The sequence below is a fragment of the Mycteria americana genome, chromosome 17, assembly GCF_035582795.1.
Source record: "Mycteria americana isolate JAX WOST 10 ecotype Jacksonville Zoo and Gardens chromosome 17, USCA_MyAme_1.0, whole genome shotgun sequence".
In the NCBI taxonomy this organism is placed as follows: domain Eukaryota; kingdom Metazoa; phylum Chordata; class Aves; order Ciconiiformes; family Ciconiidae; genus Mycteria; species Mycteria americana.
In genome coordinates, this window is record NC_134381.1 from 4868886 (window position 1) to 4886218 (window position 17333).

The following is a 17333-nucleotide window of genomic DNA, read 5'->3' on the forward strand; positions in this document are numbered from 1 at the left end:
CACAACGGGGTGCAGGCAGGCTGAAGGCAGAGCCAGTCCCCAGGGAGAGTGTTGCCCTGCCAGTGGCGGGGACAGCAGCGGGGACGTGCTGGCTCATGCCTCTCCTTCCCCCACGGCTTACCTGGGGTTGGATCAAGTGTTTTCTGTAAATCTCTGGGTTTATCCGCATTCCTGACTCTATCAGTTTGAATTAAGGTTTTGTTGTGATCGTTATTTGGAGTCAGGCCCAAAGGTATGGCAGTGAGATCACTGAAAAGACCATGGGTGATGCTACTCTTTTGGTCACTCTCATGGACCAGATTTGAAAGCAAACACCTAAAAGTCTTGGTCTTGATCCTTCTTCCAGTGGCACAGTCAGCACAGGTTCACCAGTCTCCATCAAGCCCCAAGGATTTGGGTAGATGTTCTTTGAGATTTTGTGTTACTACAAGGAGACAAACGTGTTTTAGCTGAAGACTGAAGAAGATAAATTCATTGCCACCTCTGCAGTTCATACTTTTTTATTTCTACAACAAGGAATATGGCTAGCAGCCTTTGCTTTTCAATATGGTGCATGTATGTTTGGATTAGAGAGAGAGAACCTGCTCTTGCCTTTAGGGGAATCTCTACAGAGGAGAAGACAAACCCACCGTAATGATAAATCTGTTAGAAACACCCTCAGAAGGTTACCTCTGTGTGAGTTGTATGTATGGGGGCGTAGAACAAAACCAAAGTATGCTTCAGATCTGCAGCCCAGGCTGGCCTGGACTATGGAAAAGGAAGTTTTTCCTATGTAAAATAGATAATGTTGTGGCTCTTCTCGTAACAAGTGTATACCATGAGCTTTTATGCTCACCTATGCATATATATGTGTCAGAGCTATCACGAAGGAAACAAATAATTAGGGCACTGTGTTAAGATGAGTCCTTGGAAAAGTGCTTGACCCCAGGGTTAGGAAAAGAAAGTTTGGCTGCTGTAAGCTTTTCGAAAGAGGAAGTCCTGGCTTGTTTTTATGTGAGGAAGGAAGAGTTCCACTTAATTGTTATAATTCTCTATAAACACGTTAAAATACAAATGTTTCTAGGATTGCGTCACTAAGACCTCAATTTAGCAAAGCCCTTAGCTATTTGCTTACATCCCCCTGTAGTCAAATCTATCAGTGGGACTTAACTGTGCTTTTGAAGTTAAGCACATATTTAAGTGCCTTGCTGAATTGGGGCCAATATTGGCACAGAGAAATAAAGATTTAGAGGCTAATGACTGAGCTCATTTAGATTAGGGATGGGCAGAATGGATTTGAATAAAGTAAGAACTTCAGCCTACATGTGAAGCTAACTCAGTTCAGGGCTTTTTACATCACTGAAATGGTCTGCCTTGATCTATATTATTAACGCGCTGCAGACAGTGGAAAGTGTGCAAGAAATCCACTGCTCCTTGCACTCTGCCTGGTGTGAAAATGTTGCTTTAGGAAATCATACACTACCAGGGCAAGAACAGGAGCAGGTGAATCCTGAGGTGGACCTAGTAAAATAAACACTGTCAGGGAATACCCCAGGCACCGACACTTGTTTGTTACATATATATCAGTAAATCATTAGAGTGGTCCTTGGGTCCCTTGCATAGCTTTTATCGAGACCAGCTCATACTCTGGCAAGCAATTCCCAGGTGCATCTGTGGAGTTAGGATAGACCAGGGATGATTTGAAATAGGCAGTTTTGATGAAGTCACCCAATTTTGATCACAAGAAAGTGGGATAAGCTGTCCCATGCCAGGATTTCATTCTCAGATACTCTATATTGTTTCTTTCCCAAGGAATGCATAGTTTCTGGAGCATGTGATGATTAACCACTGTTAAATGGCTGTACCCATGCAAGAGCTTCTGTAACCCACAATTCTGTAATATGGATGTGATGGGTTCTTTGTCTAAACTTCCTACTTGGAGATATTAATTTCTCCTTCTTAATTCTGCATTTGCAGAACTCAATTCAGGATCGTGACTTCAAAATTCATTGGGATTTACAGCTGACAGTAGCTGATACCAAATTGGAACCAGTAGCTAGAGAACCAGAAATATTTAAATTGGAAACATTTGGTGGCAGTGGTTGTTTTTGTACAAAAAGTGAATGGTTGTATTGTTTGTCACTGAAGTCATTCATATAGAGTTACAGACAGAGAGAGCTGCCCAGATGATCTGCTAACCGAGGCATAATCTGGAGCCTGGAGGGGGTGGCTAAAAATGTTCCCTGGCCATTTAAGAAGACCACAAGGGGACTTGTAAACAGAAAGAAGAACATCACAATAAGTGTTTCTTAATGCCTTTGTCTGTGGCATTTCAGTTCTGCAGGACTTTTAAGCCCAGGCTTGCTCATCTGGTGTCCTGATATGAACTCAAGAAACCAGATTCTTTTTCTCCTTTACATCGATGGAAATGAAAAGCGGTGCCACTTACTGCGGTGACGTTCCTCCAGATTTCCCTTTGTGCAAATTGCAAAGATTTTCTTAGACTCATCCTTCCCTCTGAAGCCATTCAAGGCCGAATTCAGTGCTGCATTGATGTGTAGCACATTGATTCATGTAAGATATTAAATGAAATATGTCTGCTATTATTTTATTTTTCCAGCTTTAGTGCAAAAAGGTTTTCAGATTTTGAGGGAGTTTTGCAATGGGCAGTCAAGGTTCGCAATATGTACTTCTGAGAATGGCTTGGCAATGGTGCTCACTTTTTTCCTCAATGAGTCAACTTCCTCGACACTGGAGCCCTGGCACGGGAGGAACTCATATTGCAGCCTCACCGTCTGAAAAACGGAGGGGAGCAAAGTGATGGTTAGCCTTCATGGGTAGGTGTAACTGGGTTATGTAGGGAGTATTCGACAAGACGTCTTTCATCATTTACACTCTCACTTAACATCCATGTTCAGATATTCTTGCTAATGTTAATTGGTGGCTTACTCAACTAGCAGTGCTGTGAGGTCCGTAGTAAGGTACTACTTCGCTCGGAGAGCCACAGTATGTGAGGCTGCCTGGGGGGCTGCTGCCGAAACAGAGTAAGGTCTGTGGTTCACAGTCCTGGGTGATTCATGCTGGGTGTTTACAAGACAATTGCACATGGCTGTTCTCCTCACCTCATTTCTCTGCAAGAGAAGACCACCTGGGCACTAGGATATACTGTCCACTTGTTCTTCCACCATCTCATCCACGGTCTTATCGATCCATGTAAAGTGAAATCAATGGCAGTTTAAATTTGTATGTCAGGCTGTGAGTTGCAGTGGCTGGAAAACACGCGTGAAACCCTTGGTATGGAGGGGGGGGTCAGATCCTACTGAAGGCAGGATCACTCTATGTAGATCAGCTCTGGCAGAGGATCATCCATTCTGCAGAAGCATCACAGTTGTAGTGCTGATAGACAGGGCGCTGTTTGTGGCATACAAGGGTATCGAGTTGGCCAACACAGAGGTGGAATTCTCCTTCCTCAGTCCTGTCAGTGGCAATACTTTGTGCACAATGAGGAAATAAGATCTTTCTGAATGTAGAAATTGTTTATGGCTCATCGCACTCCAGGGAAGGGCCACCACTGAACAAGCAACCTTAAATTACAAGCAGCGGGCACTTCCCATATAGCACTAGTCTGGGACAGAGAAATAAGTTGTGGTGGTACATAATACTGTCATTTAATCTGATCTAGAGCTCAGTAGAGACATGTGCAGATGTGCTTCTCTATCAGTAACATGGGGATAACAATACCAGCCCAGGTGTCTCACAGGGGTGTCATGAAAATTAATTAGATAATGTCTGCACAATGCTTTGAACACAACAAAACACCATGTACGTGCTAAGTCCTGTGCTTACTAAGGTGGATGGGGTTTTGGTGGCTGTAAACCCTTTTTCTAGGAGACAGGAATAGCTTGCTTGTAATCCATTTCAAAATATGTGTATTGATGCATTGCTTTCCCTTCTTTCCATAACTTTCTCTGTTTCAGGTTCTTTCCTACACACATAGATGGTAAACTAAGTCAAGGTTTTCCCTCCTCAGAATGAATTTAACTGTATTTTATTTGAATTCATTTTCAGCAGAGGCATATCACTTTGTAGGAATCCTTAACCCCAGAAATTTTGTCTCTAATCCAGCAAAACGTCTTTGCACATAGAATCATAGAATAGTTTGTGTTGGAAGGGACCTTTAAAGGTCATCTAGTCCAACCCTGCTGCAGTGATCAGGGACATCTTCAACCAGATCAGGTTGCTCAGAGCCCTGTCCAACTTGACCTTGAATGTTTCCAGGGATGGCGCATCTTCCACCTCTCTGGGCAACCTGGGCCAGTGTTTCACCACCCTCATTGTAAAAAATTTCTTCCTTATATATGTAGTCTAAATCTACCCTTATGCTTTAAGACTCTCAGCATTTTCATTGCCCTTTAGCTGAGGGACTGCCCCATACTCACATTCGAACATGTGCTATAATGTTTGACTCAGGTCATCAGAGATGGTGAAAGATTTTGTGTCAACCAGATATCTCTGTGTATATAAAAATAAAACAAAAACCTCTTTTTACAAGTTGTGCTAAATGTTACAATAATTTACTGTAGGGAGAGCAGACAGTTTCCATCCAGGGAAACATTTTATGGGTGGCAGGACAGCAATGGGAGAGATCTGAAATGACAGCATGCTGCTGAGCTTGATAAGAGCTTATCAACACAGCTACACAGCTGATGTTTGGTGTTCCTTGTGAAGTGGAATAAAATGAATGTGTTGATTTCAATCGAGTTTCTCAAAGATAAGAGTCTCTATCACAGAAACCCCTCCTCACATGTACACACATGCACACTTATCACTAACAATATCAGGCACTCCTGAATTCAGCAGAGATTTAAAATTGGATGGGGCATAAGGACTGCTCTTGGAGGGAGAGTGCTCTCGTGGGAGGGATGGATGGGTGCGTGTTGATACAGGAGTAGGAAGGCCACAGTGCAGTTGAGTATTGCAGAACAGAAAGTAATTCTGTAGAATTGGCAGTCTCTTCCCTTTTGCCACAAAACCTGTAATTTGCTTTCATTGTCATCACCGTTACCACTGTCCCTGTCCTTTGGAAGACATAACTAGAGAGTGTGCTTGTTGGTGAGGAGCCCTTTGCCGAGTTGGGTTCAGCATGCAGTCTGTGTACCTGCTGCCTGACAAGTGATCAGTTTGTCAGTCAGACACACTTGCTTTTGTGGAATGAATTAAATGAATTGAATAAAAATACCACTTCTTGTCTCCCACCTAGCTGTGTCCACTACTCCTGCGAAGCCACCGACTGCCAAAAGCTGGAGATCGAGAACGCACTGCTGAACTGCACCGGTGGTGGGTGGTACAACGGTGCCCAGTGCAACGTGAGCTGCAAGACAGGCTACATTTTGCAAGTCCAGCGAGATGATGATCTCAGCAAGAGCCAGGTTTGTTCTGCTGGTTTTGTATGACCCACAAGACAGGGATGAGCAAACAGATGTGGAGAAATTGAGAAATAACCCAGCCTGAAACCCAAAATCTCAGCTCAGCCTTGGGACAAGGCCTTATCCAAATACTTCTCATCAGAATAGGAGTCATCTGACTCTGTGGGAAGAGGTACTGACAGTGAGCAAAGCTCAGACGTTCCCCAATTTTAGAAATTTTCAACCCAAAAGGTTTAAATATGTGTTCAGGCCTTCTCTGATCTCACTGACTCTAGTCAGCAAACAGTGTTTCTTGGGTTGGTTTTTGGGGGGTGGGGTGTTTGTTTTTTTACACAACCAGTTTCTGGGCAAAATATCTCATTTTTATTCCTTGGGCTGAGGCTAAAAATGTCTTAACTCCTTTGCAGTGTTTCAGTCCATCTGCTCCCAACCACACCCTGACACTGCAGAAATGCATGGTGTCAAGGGGGTAGAAAAAGCACCCAAAGCTTTTTGCTTCCAAACAAAGCACCGAAAACCTACTCCAGTGGGCCAGGCAGTGCTCCCCATCTTCTCTAAGCAATGCATTAATAATCCAGTCCTACAAAAGCAGCATGTCTTGATGCAGTGAGCAGGGTATTGAGGAAAACTATTGATTTCTTTAAACATTGAAAAAATGCTGGTCCTTTGTACTGGGGGATGTGGACGAGGTGTACGTGCAGCATGGCCCAGCCTAGGCATGCCGCTGGGAGCAGGGTGCATGGGATACGTGGGTGCAGAGCAGGCACCCCAGTTTGTGCTCTCGTCTCTAATGCTGCCGGATCCCGTGAGCGCGACGTGGGGGTGGTTTCCCCCATCAGCACCTTCTCGCATGTTGTCGGGGAAGCACATACATCTGGGCCGGGGAGGGCTGGGGGCAGGCAGCCGCGCTCAGCAGCCTGTCTGTATTTGTGAAATACTGTGTTCTTCATCAGCTCACAGAGGGGGCAGACAGAGTGGAGGGGAATGAGTCAGCCCTTTCAACTCAATTACAAAACAAATACAGGACCCCGCGAGCTGGGCCTCTTCCATCCTAATTGGCATCAGCACCAGAACCCCAGCTCCAGCTGAGCATTTTTACAGAACAGAAAACAAGTTCTCAAACAAGCCTGTATGGCTGAACCAGGAAATAGTTGGAAGGGATCTGTACATTGAGCACACAGGAATCCCAAACCAAATAAAACAGCCTAAGCATGTTTCACCAGCGCTGTGTTATTTAAACGCACGAAGTACCTTTTGGGGAGGCTCAGCCAACTGTGTATGGTTTTGCTCTGAGAAGTTTGGTTTCAGAGCCTTGATCAGATTCATATGACAGGAGTGGAGGATTTTAGCACCCCTAGCTAACGTGATTCACTGCCTATTACAACATGCTTCCTCTCGCCCTGGTCTACTATTGCACTTCATCGTCTTTTTTCCACCGATAAAAACCCTGAGGCCAATGGCTTTGTTTTGCTCAGTGCTGTGCATTCACTGTTCAAATCAAGGAAGGAGTGGAGCATCTTAAAGATATCCATGTTCAGCTAAGCACATTAAACACGTGCTTTAAAAGTTTATTCATGTGCTTCGGAGATCTTTTGAAAAGGAACAGACAGTTTCGTTCCCTATTGTCTTGTTGTATTTCTCTGTGTCAGGTGCTTCAAGCCAGAACTTGTGGAACATCTAGGCAAGAAATGAATTATCCAAGAAAGTCCGGAACCCGTGGTTTGGATTCCTCATATTGTGTTGTATTGAATTGCATTGTGCTTCTTCCACAATTGCTTCCCAGCTTCAGCTCCTCTTCTGATCACAAGCATTTGGAGATGAGCTAGGGCATGTGGGTTGCTATCTATGGTCAGAGGGACTTTTTGGCATGATTGAGGAACCTTGCACAAAGCTGTTGGTTGTTTCACTGTTGTAATTTAGTTGGATATTTTGCTTGTTTGACTGATTTGAGGGTATAGAGCTATTTTTTCTCATTTAACTGACAGTGTGGGGGGCTGCACGAGGAAGAGGAGGAAGGAAGGTAGCTTTGCACGTGCTGAAGTTTCACACTCATGGGAAGGAAGGAGGCTGAGGTGAGGTGGTGAGGTGCAATGTCTCAAAGATCAGACTGAACATTGGTGGCCCATGACCACAGCATGCTGATGAAGATGGTCGACAGACCAGGCAAAACACCCTGGTTTAGCATCTGAACCACATTTGTCTTCCGTATTTCACTGAAAGGCAGAGGAAAAGGGTGAACAGAGAATTAAAAGCGAAATTTTCAAAAGCACCTCAGAGACGTAGGGGCACAAGTCACATTTCAAATCAATCTTTTACATCTAAGGGGTCTTTGAAAATCTTCTTAACAGTTTCTGCACTTTCTGGCCTCTGTGTCTTCTGAAGCCACCATTTTAATCAGTCTTAGGGCAAAAAATTCATTCATCTCTGCTCTCTGAGAAGCTCCCATTCCCAAATTCTGTTAAAATTCCATAAAATACACCAAACCCTAAAAAACATCAGCCCTACGTGCAGTAGAAACTGTTCGCTGTTTGAAAAAAAAAAAGCTGAGCTGTTTTTACAGACTCTTGGGCTCTCTCTCATCCTCATTTAGGGACTTCAGCAACAACAACAACAAAGGGTTTGCATAGTGATGGAGCAGAATCCTTCATATATCTTTCTCACAAAGAAGATCTCGGGATGTTTTCATTTCTCCCCAATTTCTTCCCACCCCCCTGACAACTCCATCACTCTTTCTTCTCTTCTCCCGCTTTTCCCCCTTTGTCTTTCACTGCTTTCCTCCCCCTTGTCCTTCGCTGAAAGCCCCGCTCATTCAGTTACTTGTTGTCATCTCTCCTTGAAGCTACCACCACTGCTGCTCTGGTCAAGAGGTGTTATTTAAAACCCAGCAGCTCCCTAATGTTGTGCAAAGGCATCATCAATCATGCCAGGAAAAGAAAGCGCGGCTCATGTGGGTTCAATTAGAGGCACAGTAGTGGGCAGAAGTGGAAGAATACTTAGAGGGGAGGGCACAGCTGTTCATTTTTAAGGAGAGGAAACTTCACACGTGAAGCATCGCTTGAAGAAGGAGCCGGCTGGGATCTTGGGCAGCAGGAAGGAGACATATATTCTCCCAGGCTGTTAAAAGTCCCAAGAAACAAATCTTTCTGGCACCAGATTTGTTTAAGTTTGCATCCTCTTCACTGTATCTTTGGAGGCCCTTTTTTTTTTACTCTTTTCTCCTCCTCGCCTACCCTCCCTCTTTGTGTAAGCCTCTTCTGGAAGGCCGGACATGAAGGGAAGCGGTTGCTGTGATGCCAGTCAAAGCAGCACAAAGTGCCCAAAGTGACAGCTAATAAACCAGATGAGAAAGCCAAGTGCTTCATATGGACTGCTGTGAGCTGGGTGACCTTGTCAGATCAGACAGGCGAAACAGGCACGTGCCGGCTCAGGCTTCGGGTGGGAGATGCAGATGCTGCCACAAAGACCCAGTGCTGGATCCAAAGGCAGCACTGCTCAGGCTGTCGCTTGGAAATGCCCCCGAGGTGCAGCGTGGTGTTCGGGACAGCCGGGCTCCTGCTCAGCAGCCTGGGGTCCTGCCCTGCAATGATCCCACCTTCGGGTGGGACATTGCAAGAAGGAGAAGCTGAAAGCTGGTGTGTGCCATCTGCAATAATTTCCATGTTAGGGTTGTCCTCTGTGTTTCAGTCAAAGCCACTAGTCTTTGTCTCCATTGCAGGGAATGTTCTCTGTTATGTTCTGCTGCAGAAATGCATATGCTCCTGTTGCTTGAAGTGATGACATGATAGACATGCTCTAAAATGTGCCATTATTATGTCTGACCTTGAAAACCTCAGCTTCCATCATACAAAGTGTGGAACAAATTACTGGAAAAAGCCGAGAAGCCAGGGTCTTACCCACATGGGCATAGATTCTCTGTGTGGGAATGGCCTTGCCAGTGTGCCAGGAAGAGGAAAAGCCATACGGGTCTGGAAGAAAGTGACTCTTCCAGATTTGGTTAGTGTTTTTATTATTGGGAAAGTACCATGGGGAAAAACCCAGAGATGAAAATGTGGAGAGACTCTTTTTTTTTTTTTTTTTCACATCAAGGTCTAGAACAGGGGCAGAAATAACGTGCAGTGGGAGTATAGCTCTAATGAGGGATCCCTTCCAAGGAGGAGCCACCCCAGGCATGTTGCATTTCCAGCAGGCTGTAGTGTCCTACAGCTTTCTGCTAACAAAGACCATGGCTGCAGCTGAAATACTCTCAGTATTTCAGCTGAAGTACTCTCAGTAATACTCTGTTAGCTTGGGCAAAACGTTCTTGCCCATTTTCTGTAAGGTGTGACTGTCGAGCACAGATACTGCTTCTGTTTAAATTTTTGTGTTATATTCTGGATTCTGAATTTGCACTGTTTATTTGGTGTTCTGTAGAGGTACACCTGACGTGCAACCCTGTTGTTAGAGAAACTCCCTTGTGCACCATACTGTGTCTCGGCAGCCAGTATCAGCTAGTAGGGCCAATCATTTATTCCTAAACTAGATCACACCAACACTAATAAGTGAATTCTTGGAGTTGAATCTCCTATCACTGACAGAGCTTCCCTGTGCTCAGTGTGGATCCAGCATCCAGCAAGATACAGTGCAAGACCCATGTCTTTTCCATAACGTTTTGATAGCCCCTGACATCTATAGCTTGGTTTTATGTTTTAACCTCCTGCTGTTAAGGTGCCCAGCAGCCACGGTGCTGGAGTGTTATTTGATGATAGCATCTGTTAAGGGAAATGGAGACTTTGCTGAATGCTGGAGCAGCCCAGCCTGGAGTGCAAATCTGGTGGTGGTGCTGCTGTGTGTATGTTATGAAGACATGGAAATATGCTATATCATCCCTTCTCCTGTGGCCATCACACTGCAACTTCCTGGAAGCACAGGCATCTTCAAGTCACCAACTGTCTACAGAATATATATATATTTTTAACGACACAGATATTCTGATAAACAACAAAGGCAGAACTAATAACCACTGGGGAGCAAAATGATTGGGAAAGAGAACACAGAGTGTCACTTCACCTGAGTGCTCTGAGAATCCCAGAATGTGCTACTCTAAATTTGTAGAAAAGACATTTTTTTCCATCAGCAGTGCTCCCTGTTTAAATAAACTCCACAGTCTAGAAAAGGGGTTTTGTGCCCACTTGGGAAGTGTCCAGTTTCTCAGCTCTGGGACTGCTTTTTCCATTCTGAATGCAACCATATATCAAAGGGAGACAGGTCTGAACTTCTGTTGAAACCATTAGGGTGTTTTTGCAAAAAGGGAATCCAGGTCCCTTTGATATGTGCTAGAAAAATTCCCCTTGCTTTTATAAACCCAGATCAATGGTTGGCGGTGCAAATCTCCTATGAGCATCCCAGCCCTGAATAAAATATTCCCTGGAGGCAGAGGAGTGCTGCTGTATGGCTTGATCAGATTCCTTGCCGGTATCTTCCCCTTCTTGTGTTTGTGTTTCTCACATTTCTTTTTCTTCTGTCCCTCTCTTTGTTCTGATATGGAGGGAAGAGTCCTACTTTCAGATTCTTCACTGGATATGTTGTTTATTCTGTGTTCTTTGCCAACATCTGTTTGTCCTGCAGTCACCCAGTAAATTCTTCACCTTAGCTTTGGACGGCTGGCTCCTTTACCTCCCCGCCTTTTTTTCCTCTCTCCGTAGCACTTCAGGATTTCAATCTGCTGCATTGTTTGGATTATTCCACAAATCCATAGAAGTGTAGCTTCTGTGTAGCTACGATGGTAGAGTGATATCAGGGAAGTCAGAGCACAGGCAGTGACTGTATTCAACCTCTCGATTGCCAGGTGAACGTATGGGCAGGATGCTCTTGGGTCTGTCCATTGCAAACTCCTCCAGGAAAAAGTCCGTCTCTCAGGCGTGCATGTCCCCACTGCCAGGGCAGCAGGGCCCTGATTTCATCTGGAGCCTTGGGGCAGTCCGACGGTAGAAGCCGTAACAGCAGCTGTCAGTATCTGAAGACAATGTTGACATGGCCCAGGCCACCTCCCTTGGAACCCCAGTCCAAGGGTGACTGACATCTCTTGGGAGAGCCTCAGATGGGAGTCCCAAATGGGTTCATGTCAGGTTGGCTTTTACTGCAAACCCAAGAGTGAGTTCGACTACTGAGAAGTACATGGGGATCCCCTTGGAGTGGCTGTGTCACTGCAGAGGTGACAGGGATCGAGGATAGCTGTCAGCTCCAAACAGCTCAGACTTGCACTCTCCTTTCTGATCACAGGGCAGAGCGGCAGGCTTCCCAGCTTGTCTCAGGAGGCGATGCAGACAAGAGTTCAGATTATTTGTAGTGCTCCACTCTTTATATTGAAGCACTTCGGTGTCTCACCCCAGAGGTGACAGAAATACATCCTGGTTCTCTGACATTGTTTCTTGTGGGACTTGGTGGTTTTAGTAGCTGGTGTCCAAATGATGATGGTAGTGATCAGGCCCAGTTTTGCTTAACTTGCGAGCCAAAATAATGGTTGTTACCAGGCTTGAAATGGTTTTGGTCTCTCCCTTGCTGGCTGTGGTGGCTGTAGGCCTGTGTCTTTTTCCAGATGGAGTCCAGCATCACCATGACTTGCACGGATGGGAAGTGGAACAAGCAGGTGACCTGCGAGCCCGTGGACTGCGGTGTCCCAGACCAGTACCATGTCTACCCAGCCACCTTCAACTGCAGTGAGGGGACCACCTTTGGCAAGAAATGCTCCTTCACTTGCCGACCTCCTGCTCTTCTGAAAGGTATCGGAGGGTGTCTGTGCAGTGACCTGGGGATAGCTGCGCAGCTATCAGAACACAGACTGTTCCTAGTAATATACGTTACTGTTGCTGTTGTTTTAGAATTATTCATGATATTTTAAGTATGAAGAATTATGAGGCTCTATGGGAAGGTTTATTTATATTAGAAGTTAAGTTCCTTTGCATCTCTCTATTACCTTCCTTTGACCTTTCCTTGATCACGGCTGGCCAGGCAGTGATGACAGTGAATATTGCTTCCATACAACCAAAACATGGAAAAGTCATGGGGATAAATCAGTTTGAACTCTCTCATCTTCTTTCCCATGCCTTCTCTGTTTTCTGTGTCTGTCTCCCTTCTATGCCTCCTCCATGTATTTGGAAAGGCAGGAGAAGACTGAAGAGTCCCATGTCCCAGTGGCACAGCCGCCCATCACTGTTTTTCCTAATCCACCCATCCCCTCTCTGCTTTTCCACACTCATCTTGCTCTACCTCTGACCTTTCTCTCCTCTTTTTGTTTGGAACTCTTTACAATTTTTGTTTTCTTAAAAATAACACACCCTGCTGCCTTCTTTCCTTTTCTCCCCCATCTTCTTCCCTGCTGCTTTTCTGCTAGCATCCCCATCATCTTCTCAGCACCATCAACTCTTCTGCTCACTGGCACATTACCCTTTTGATCTGGTCCTCAGGAAACAAGAAAAGATATCATTGTTAATTTGAAGGAACATTAAAGCCAAATTAACTTGTCATTTTGCTGGGGAGTAATCTTAACTGCTGTTGTCAACTCAGGTACAAATGCTGTGTAAGCTTTTTTTGTACATGTGGTATCACCTTTTCTGCTAGGATTCATTGCAAATCCCAGAAGAGGCATGGGAAATATTCTTCATTTCGGTGAAAGGATATGTTGATTTATTTTTATATAACCAAATTGCTTAATTCTTTCAACTCCGAGTTAGGAGGGTAACCACAAACACCCTACACACAGTGAAAGTTAAGCCTACTCAAAGGGGAGATTTTTATCAAATTCCTTTCTCTGTTCATACACTCAGAGGGTCATCTTCAACAAGGGGTGTTTTTTCATTGAAAATGCCTGGAATTTTTTTGAGGGGCCAGTGAAAATAATTATATTCCTCATGACCAACAAGAGCTTCAGCTGATGACTCCGGTGGAGGTAGCTGGAGGGATGATAACCCCAGGTCAGGGGCTGCAGCTGTGGTGTGTAGCATCACTTCACTTTTGTCCAGAAACTCTGTGAGCCGTGAGGTAAAGGCACCATTTGGTGTACAGCCATCGGTGATGACTAATAGATGTTGCCACTAAGCTTCCGGAGAATGGTGTTTGAATGACTCATGCCTAATTCAATCACTGACGTCATGACAGCCACTGTTGGTAATGTCACAGCTTATCACTTTGCAGTGGCAAGTATGATATCACCACGGCTGGTCTGCAGAGCTGCTGCATGAGTCAGAGCAGAGGAGCATGCTGGTGCTCTAGAAAAGAGCTTCCTTCTGCACAAAATACCTCTGCAATCATCTGCAGTTGGGGAGGGGAGAGAGAAAGCCAGGGCTGATTTAATGCGGCTTCTCTTATCTTTGTGGGTAGGGCAGGAGGGCTCCTCCACATACCTTCCTGAGCCCTCCAGAGCCTTTTGTTTTCTTCTTCTTTGAATTCCAGCCTCTTGCCCCAGCTCTCTTCCTTCCCTCTCAGAGACACGGCGTTGCTCTGGGGTTAGCAGTTTGTCAGTATTATTTTGGATAACTCCAAAGTTGGCTTGCTGTTGAAAATATGCCTTGTGGGTTGAGAAGAGTTCCTGCAGCAGTGTTCGGGGATTTCAATAGAGTATTAGGGATTTTTGAAGGGTTAGTGGCTCATAGCTGTGCTTTGTTTCTTAGGAAAAGCTTATTCCTTTTCAACATACAGTATAAAATAACAAAGAATGTAAAATACACTGAGACTAGGCTACTTTTAGCTTAACCTTCTGAAGTCAAGTAGGTCGTAGCAGAGGCAAATACACCTATTGTACCTTTTACCTTTGAGGTGCTGGCCAAGAAAGCTTCCTAAGGAAAATGAGTCTCTAATGAGTATTATGAATCATATTTATCACAGTAGTCCCCAAGGACCGAGAGTCCCCAGCTGAGAATGGCTCCTCATTGTGTTGGAGTAGTGACTCTAATACTAACAGGTGCTGCTCCAAAAGGCTCAAAATTGAAATAAAAAGGACAGATTCAGGGAAGAGATATAACACAGAAGCAGAATGAAGAATGTAATGGCACCAAACCCTCTGTTAATGCCATGGCTTTGGAGAGGAGGGGTTGATGTATGAAGCATGCTTCCTTTCAGAGAAGAACAAAATAAGGAAGAGAAATACAAAAGATTACAAAGCCAGTGTGGTTTCCCCTATGCTATAGCATTTCCTGAAATAAGCACTGTCTGCCTGTCATCTGAAAACAGAGTCCATAATGATTTAATGCCATCATCTAGAAAGAGAAAATGCATAGGACATACACAGTTGAATTTGTCAAACCAACTGAGGTTGATTTTGATATATTATGGGTGTAACGACATTTTGAAAAAAATAGTGCTGCTGAATGTTGTTAACTTTGCTCACTGTTCTTAGGAAACAACAGCAACTTGACCTGCATGGAGGATGGGCTGTGGTCCTTTCCGGAGGCCCTGTGTGAGCTGATGTGTCGAGCACCCTCCATCGTCCCTAATGCAGATCTCCAGACTACTCGTTGCCGAGAAGATAAGCACAAAGTGGGCTCATTTTGCAAGTACAAATGCAAACCAGGTTACCATGTCCCTGGATCCTCCAGAAAAGCAAGAAAGTACGTGAAAGAGTAATGCCATGCAGTCAGTATGATTCAGAAAGCCATGAGTTAAAATGATTTTGGGAAAGGGATGAGCTGTTTATAACAGACTATATGTGCTGTAGGGAATATCACTGAGCAATTCCTTCATGCAGATAGTTGCGCAGTTTCAAGGAGATTTAAGCACCTAGCTCACTTAGGCTTCTTTGAAAATCCTAACCAGTGCTCAAAAAACAGACCTTACCTTAGAAATACCCCTTTGATATGCAGCCTGGGGAGTCCCCTTTGAAACTCTGCAGGAAAGGGTTAGTGCTATCGTATACTTCTGACTCTGCACAAACCCACTTCAAACTGACCACAGCCCACAAGCCTGGGAAGCAGAGTTTTTGGAGATGTGTCCAAGGCCAAAAGAGGAGTTTAGGCTGGGCAGCTCAATGTTGGCTTTGCAAATAATCGTTATTTTTGCTCAGAGACCTCATGACGCAGATTCACGACTTGTTGCCCAAGTGTTAAAAGCTCAAGCACACCCATCCCCTGCAACCTGCTAGCAGAGCTCAGAGGCTTTAGAGGCTCTTAGCTGACTCAGCCACTCACTAAATGGTCTTGTTTTTTCCTGCACAAAAAGGCGAGCCTTTAAGATCCAGTGCACGCAAGACGGCACGTGGCTGCCGGGCGCCTGCGTGCCCGTTACCTGCGACCCTCCGCCTTCCAAGTTTCACGGGCTCTACCAGTGCTCCAACGGCTTCCAGTTCAACAGTGAGTGCCGGATCAAGTGCGAAGATGATGACAATCAGTCGGTGAGTCTCTTTTATCCAAATTATCTCAGCCCATACAAGCATGGTTTTATCATATGTTCCCTAAGGACCCTGATCTTGGAGGGGCTGAGTGCCATTGAGCTCTTCTGAGACCAGAGACAGAGAAATGGAGAAGGGAAATACATAATTAAAGTAGAGGGAGAGAGCTACTGCGAAGAGCCTGGAAATATTATTTTTATTATAGTAGTAATGGTATTAACTATTACCCATAGAGGACTAGCAGTGAGTGACTTACTGTTTCCGGACAATAAGTGGCTGAAAAATCTGCTTCAGTGGCTCTGTGATGTAGCTAGAAAATAAGGAGTAATAAATGCAAGTAAGTAGGATATGAGTTACCCGCACTTGTCCTGTTTGTTCATTCTGTTTTACCTTGCTTTTCTCTCCAATTCTTTTTCTCATTATCATTATATGTATGTGTGCCATATGATAATTTAACTTTATAGGAATTACAACTATTCAGGTGAACTGTCTCTAAACTTCAATGTTTTTCTGGCTGTGAAGGTGTCATTTGGCATCAGGGGTCAGATCCTCATCTGGCATAAATCAGCGTGTTGCCTTTGACATCCTAGGAGCTGTGTTCACTGATACGAGAAGGTCTGGCCTTTAGTATCTTGTTTTAAATGCTCAGTGTCCCTCACCAGAGGTAATTATAGTTTATGAGATAAATAACTTCTCCCAGAAGTGCTGCTGCTGCTTGATACGCTTGGGAAGAGAAAGTGGGGATGTAGAAGCTGCTGCTACTACACACCCTGTAGAGAGCAGGGAGCGCTCTGTCAAAGGCCTTTTAATATCATTGGCTGTATTATCTAAGGCTGTATTAAAAGGCACCAACCCTGCTCTAGGGCCAGTGATCTGAAAGACACCTCTGATACCTGCTCCAAACGTTAAAAGCCAATTGCTGCCCCCCTTCCCTGCCAGGTCGGCCTGCCATATTCATGGGGACAACAGGCAGGGTCCTGGGGTCTTGCATCAGGGCACTTGAAAAATGTTTCCTTGTATAAGATTTACGAGAGGTTACAAGCCTTCTGAAACGAGAAGTTGCACGCCTGGGTGCAGTTTGGGTGCGAGCTCTGGGATACGGCATCTGTGGCTTTGTGCATCTACCACTGGTTCAGACTGGTCAGCGTGGCTGAAGACATGTACCATCGCTGCCATGCAGGGAAACTGGGGCCACCAGGGTAATGACAACTGGTATAACGGGTTTGTGTTTGCATTTATGTTTGAGGAACGTGAAGAGGAGCAAGCAATGGAGTCAGGGTTACAGCAATAATGACATAAGCTGTGGAAAGTGAGAGATACAGCTATGTCTCTATTCACTGTGAGGAAGAGTGTAGTGACTGTTCAGCTGCGAAAGCACCTTGAGCAAAGGAGCAGATAACATCTTAAGAAAAGGATTTGCAGAGAAAGGTATTTCCAGACACCCCAGAAAATAGACTACAGAAAAAGAGGGAGGACTCCTGTCACAAGCCAGAACCACTTGAGAGGTGTTAATTATTTAAGGATTAAACCCCACTAAGTCTCTCTCAGCTATATAAGGTGATAATGCACGT

At 44.8% G+C, this 17333-nt stretch overlaps 1 protein-coding gene across 3 annotated transcripts in view; it reads left to right on the forward strand.

Annotated features, from left to right (window-relative positions):
• The window catches only part of PAPPA (pappalysin 1), a 254468-nt gene that overhangs the window by 203237 nt on the left and 33898 nt on the right, over positions 1-17333 (forward strand). For all 3 annotated transcript variants that reach the window (XM_075519671.1, XM_075519669.1, XM_075519670.1), the window contains exons 14-17: positions 5240-5408; positions 11980-12163; positions 14776-14986; positions 15594-15765. In XM_075519671.1, the coding sequence (XP_075375786.1) occupies positions 5240-5408; positions 11980-12163; positions 14776-14986; positions 15594-15765 (736 nt within the window). The remainder of the gene's footprint in view (positions 1-5239; positions 5409-11979; positions 12164-14775; positions 14987-15593; positions 15766-17333) is intronic.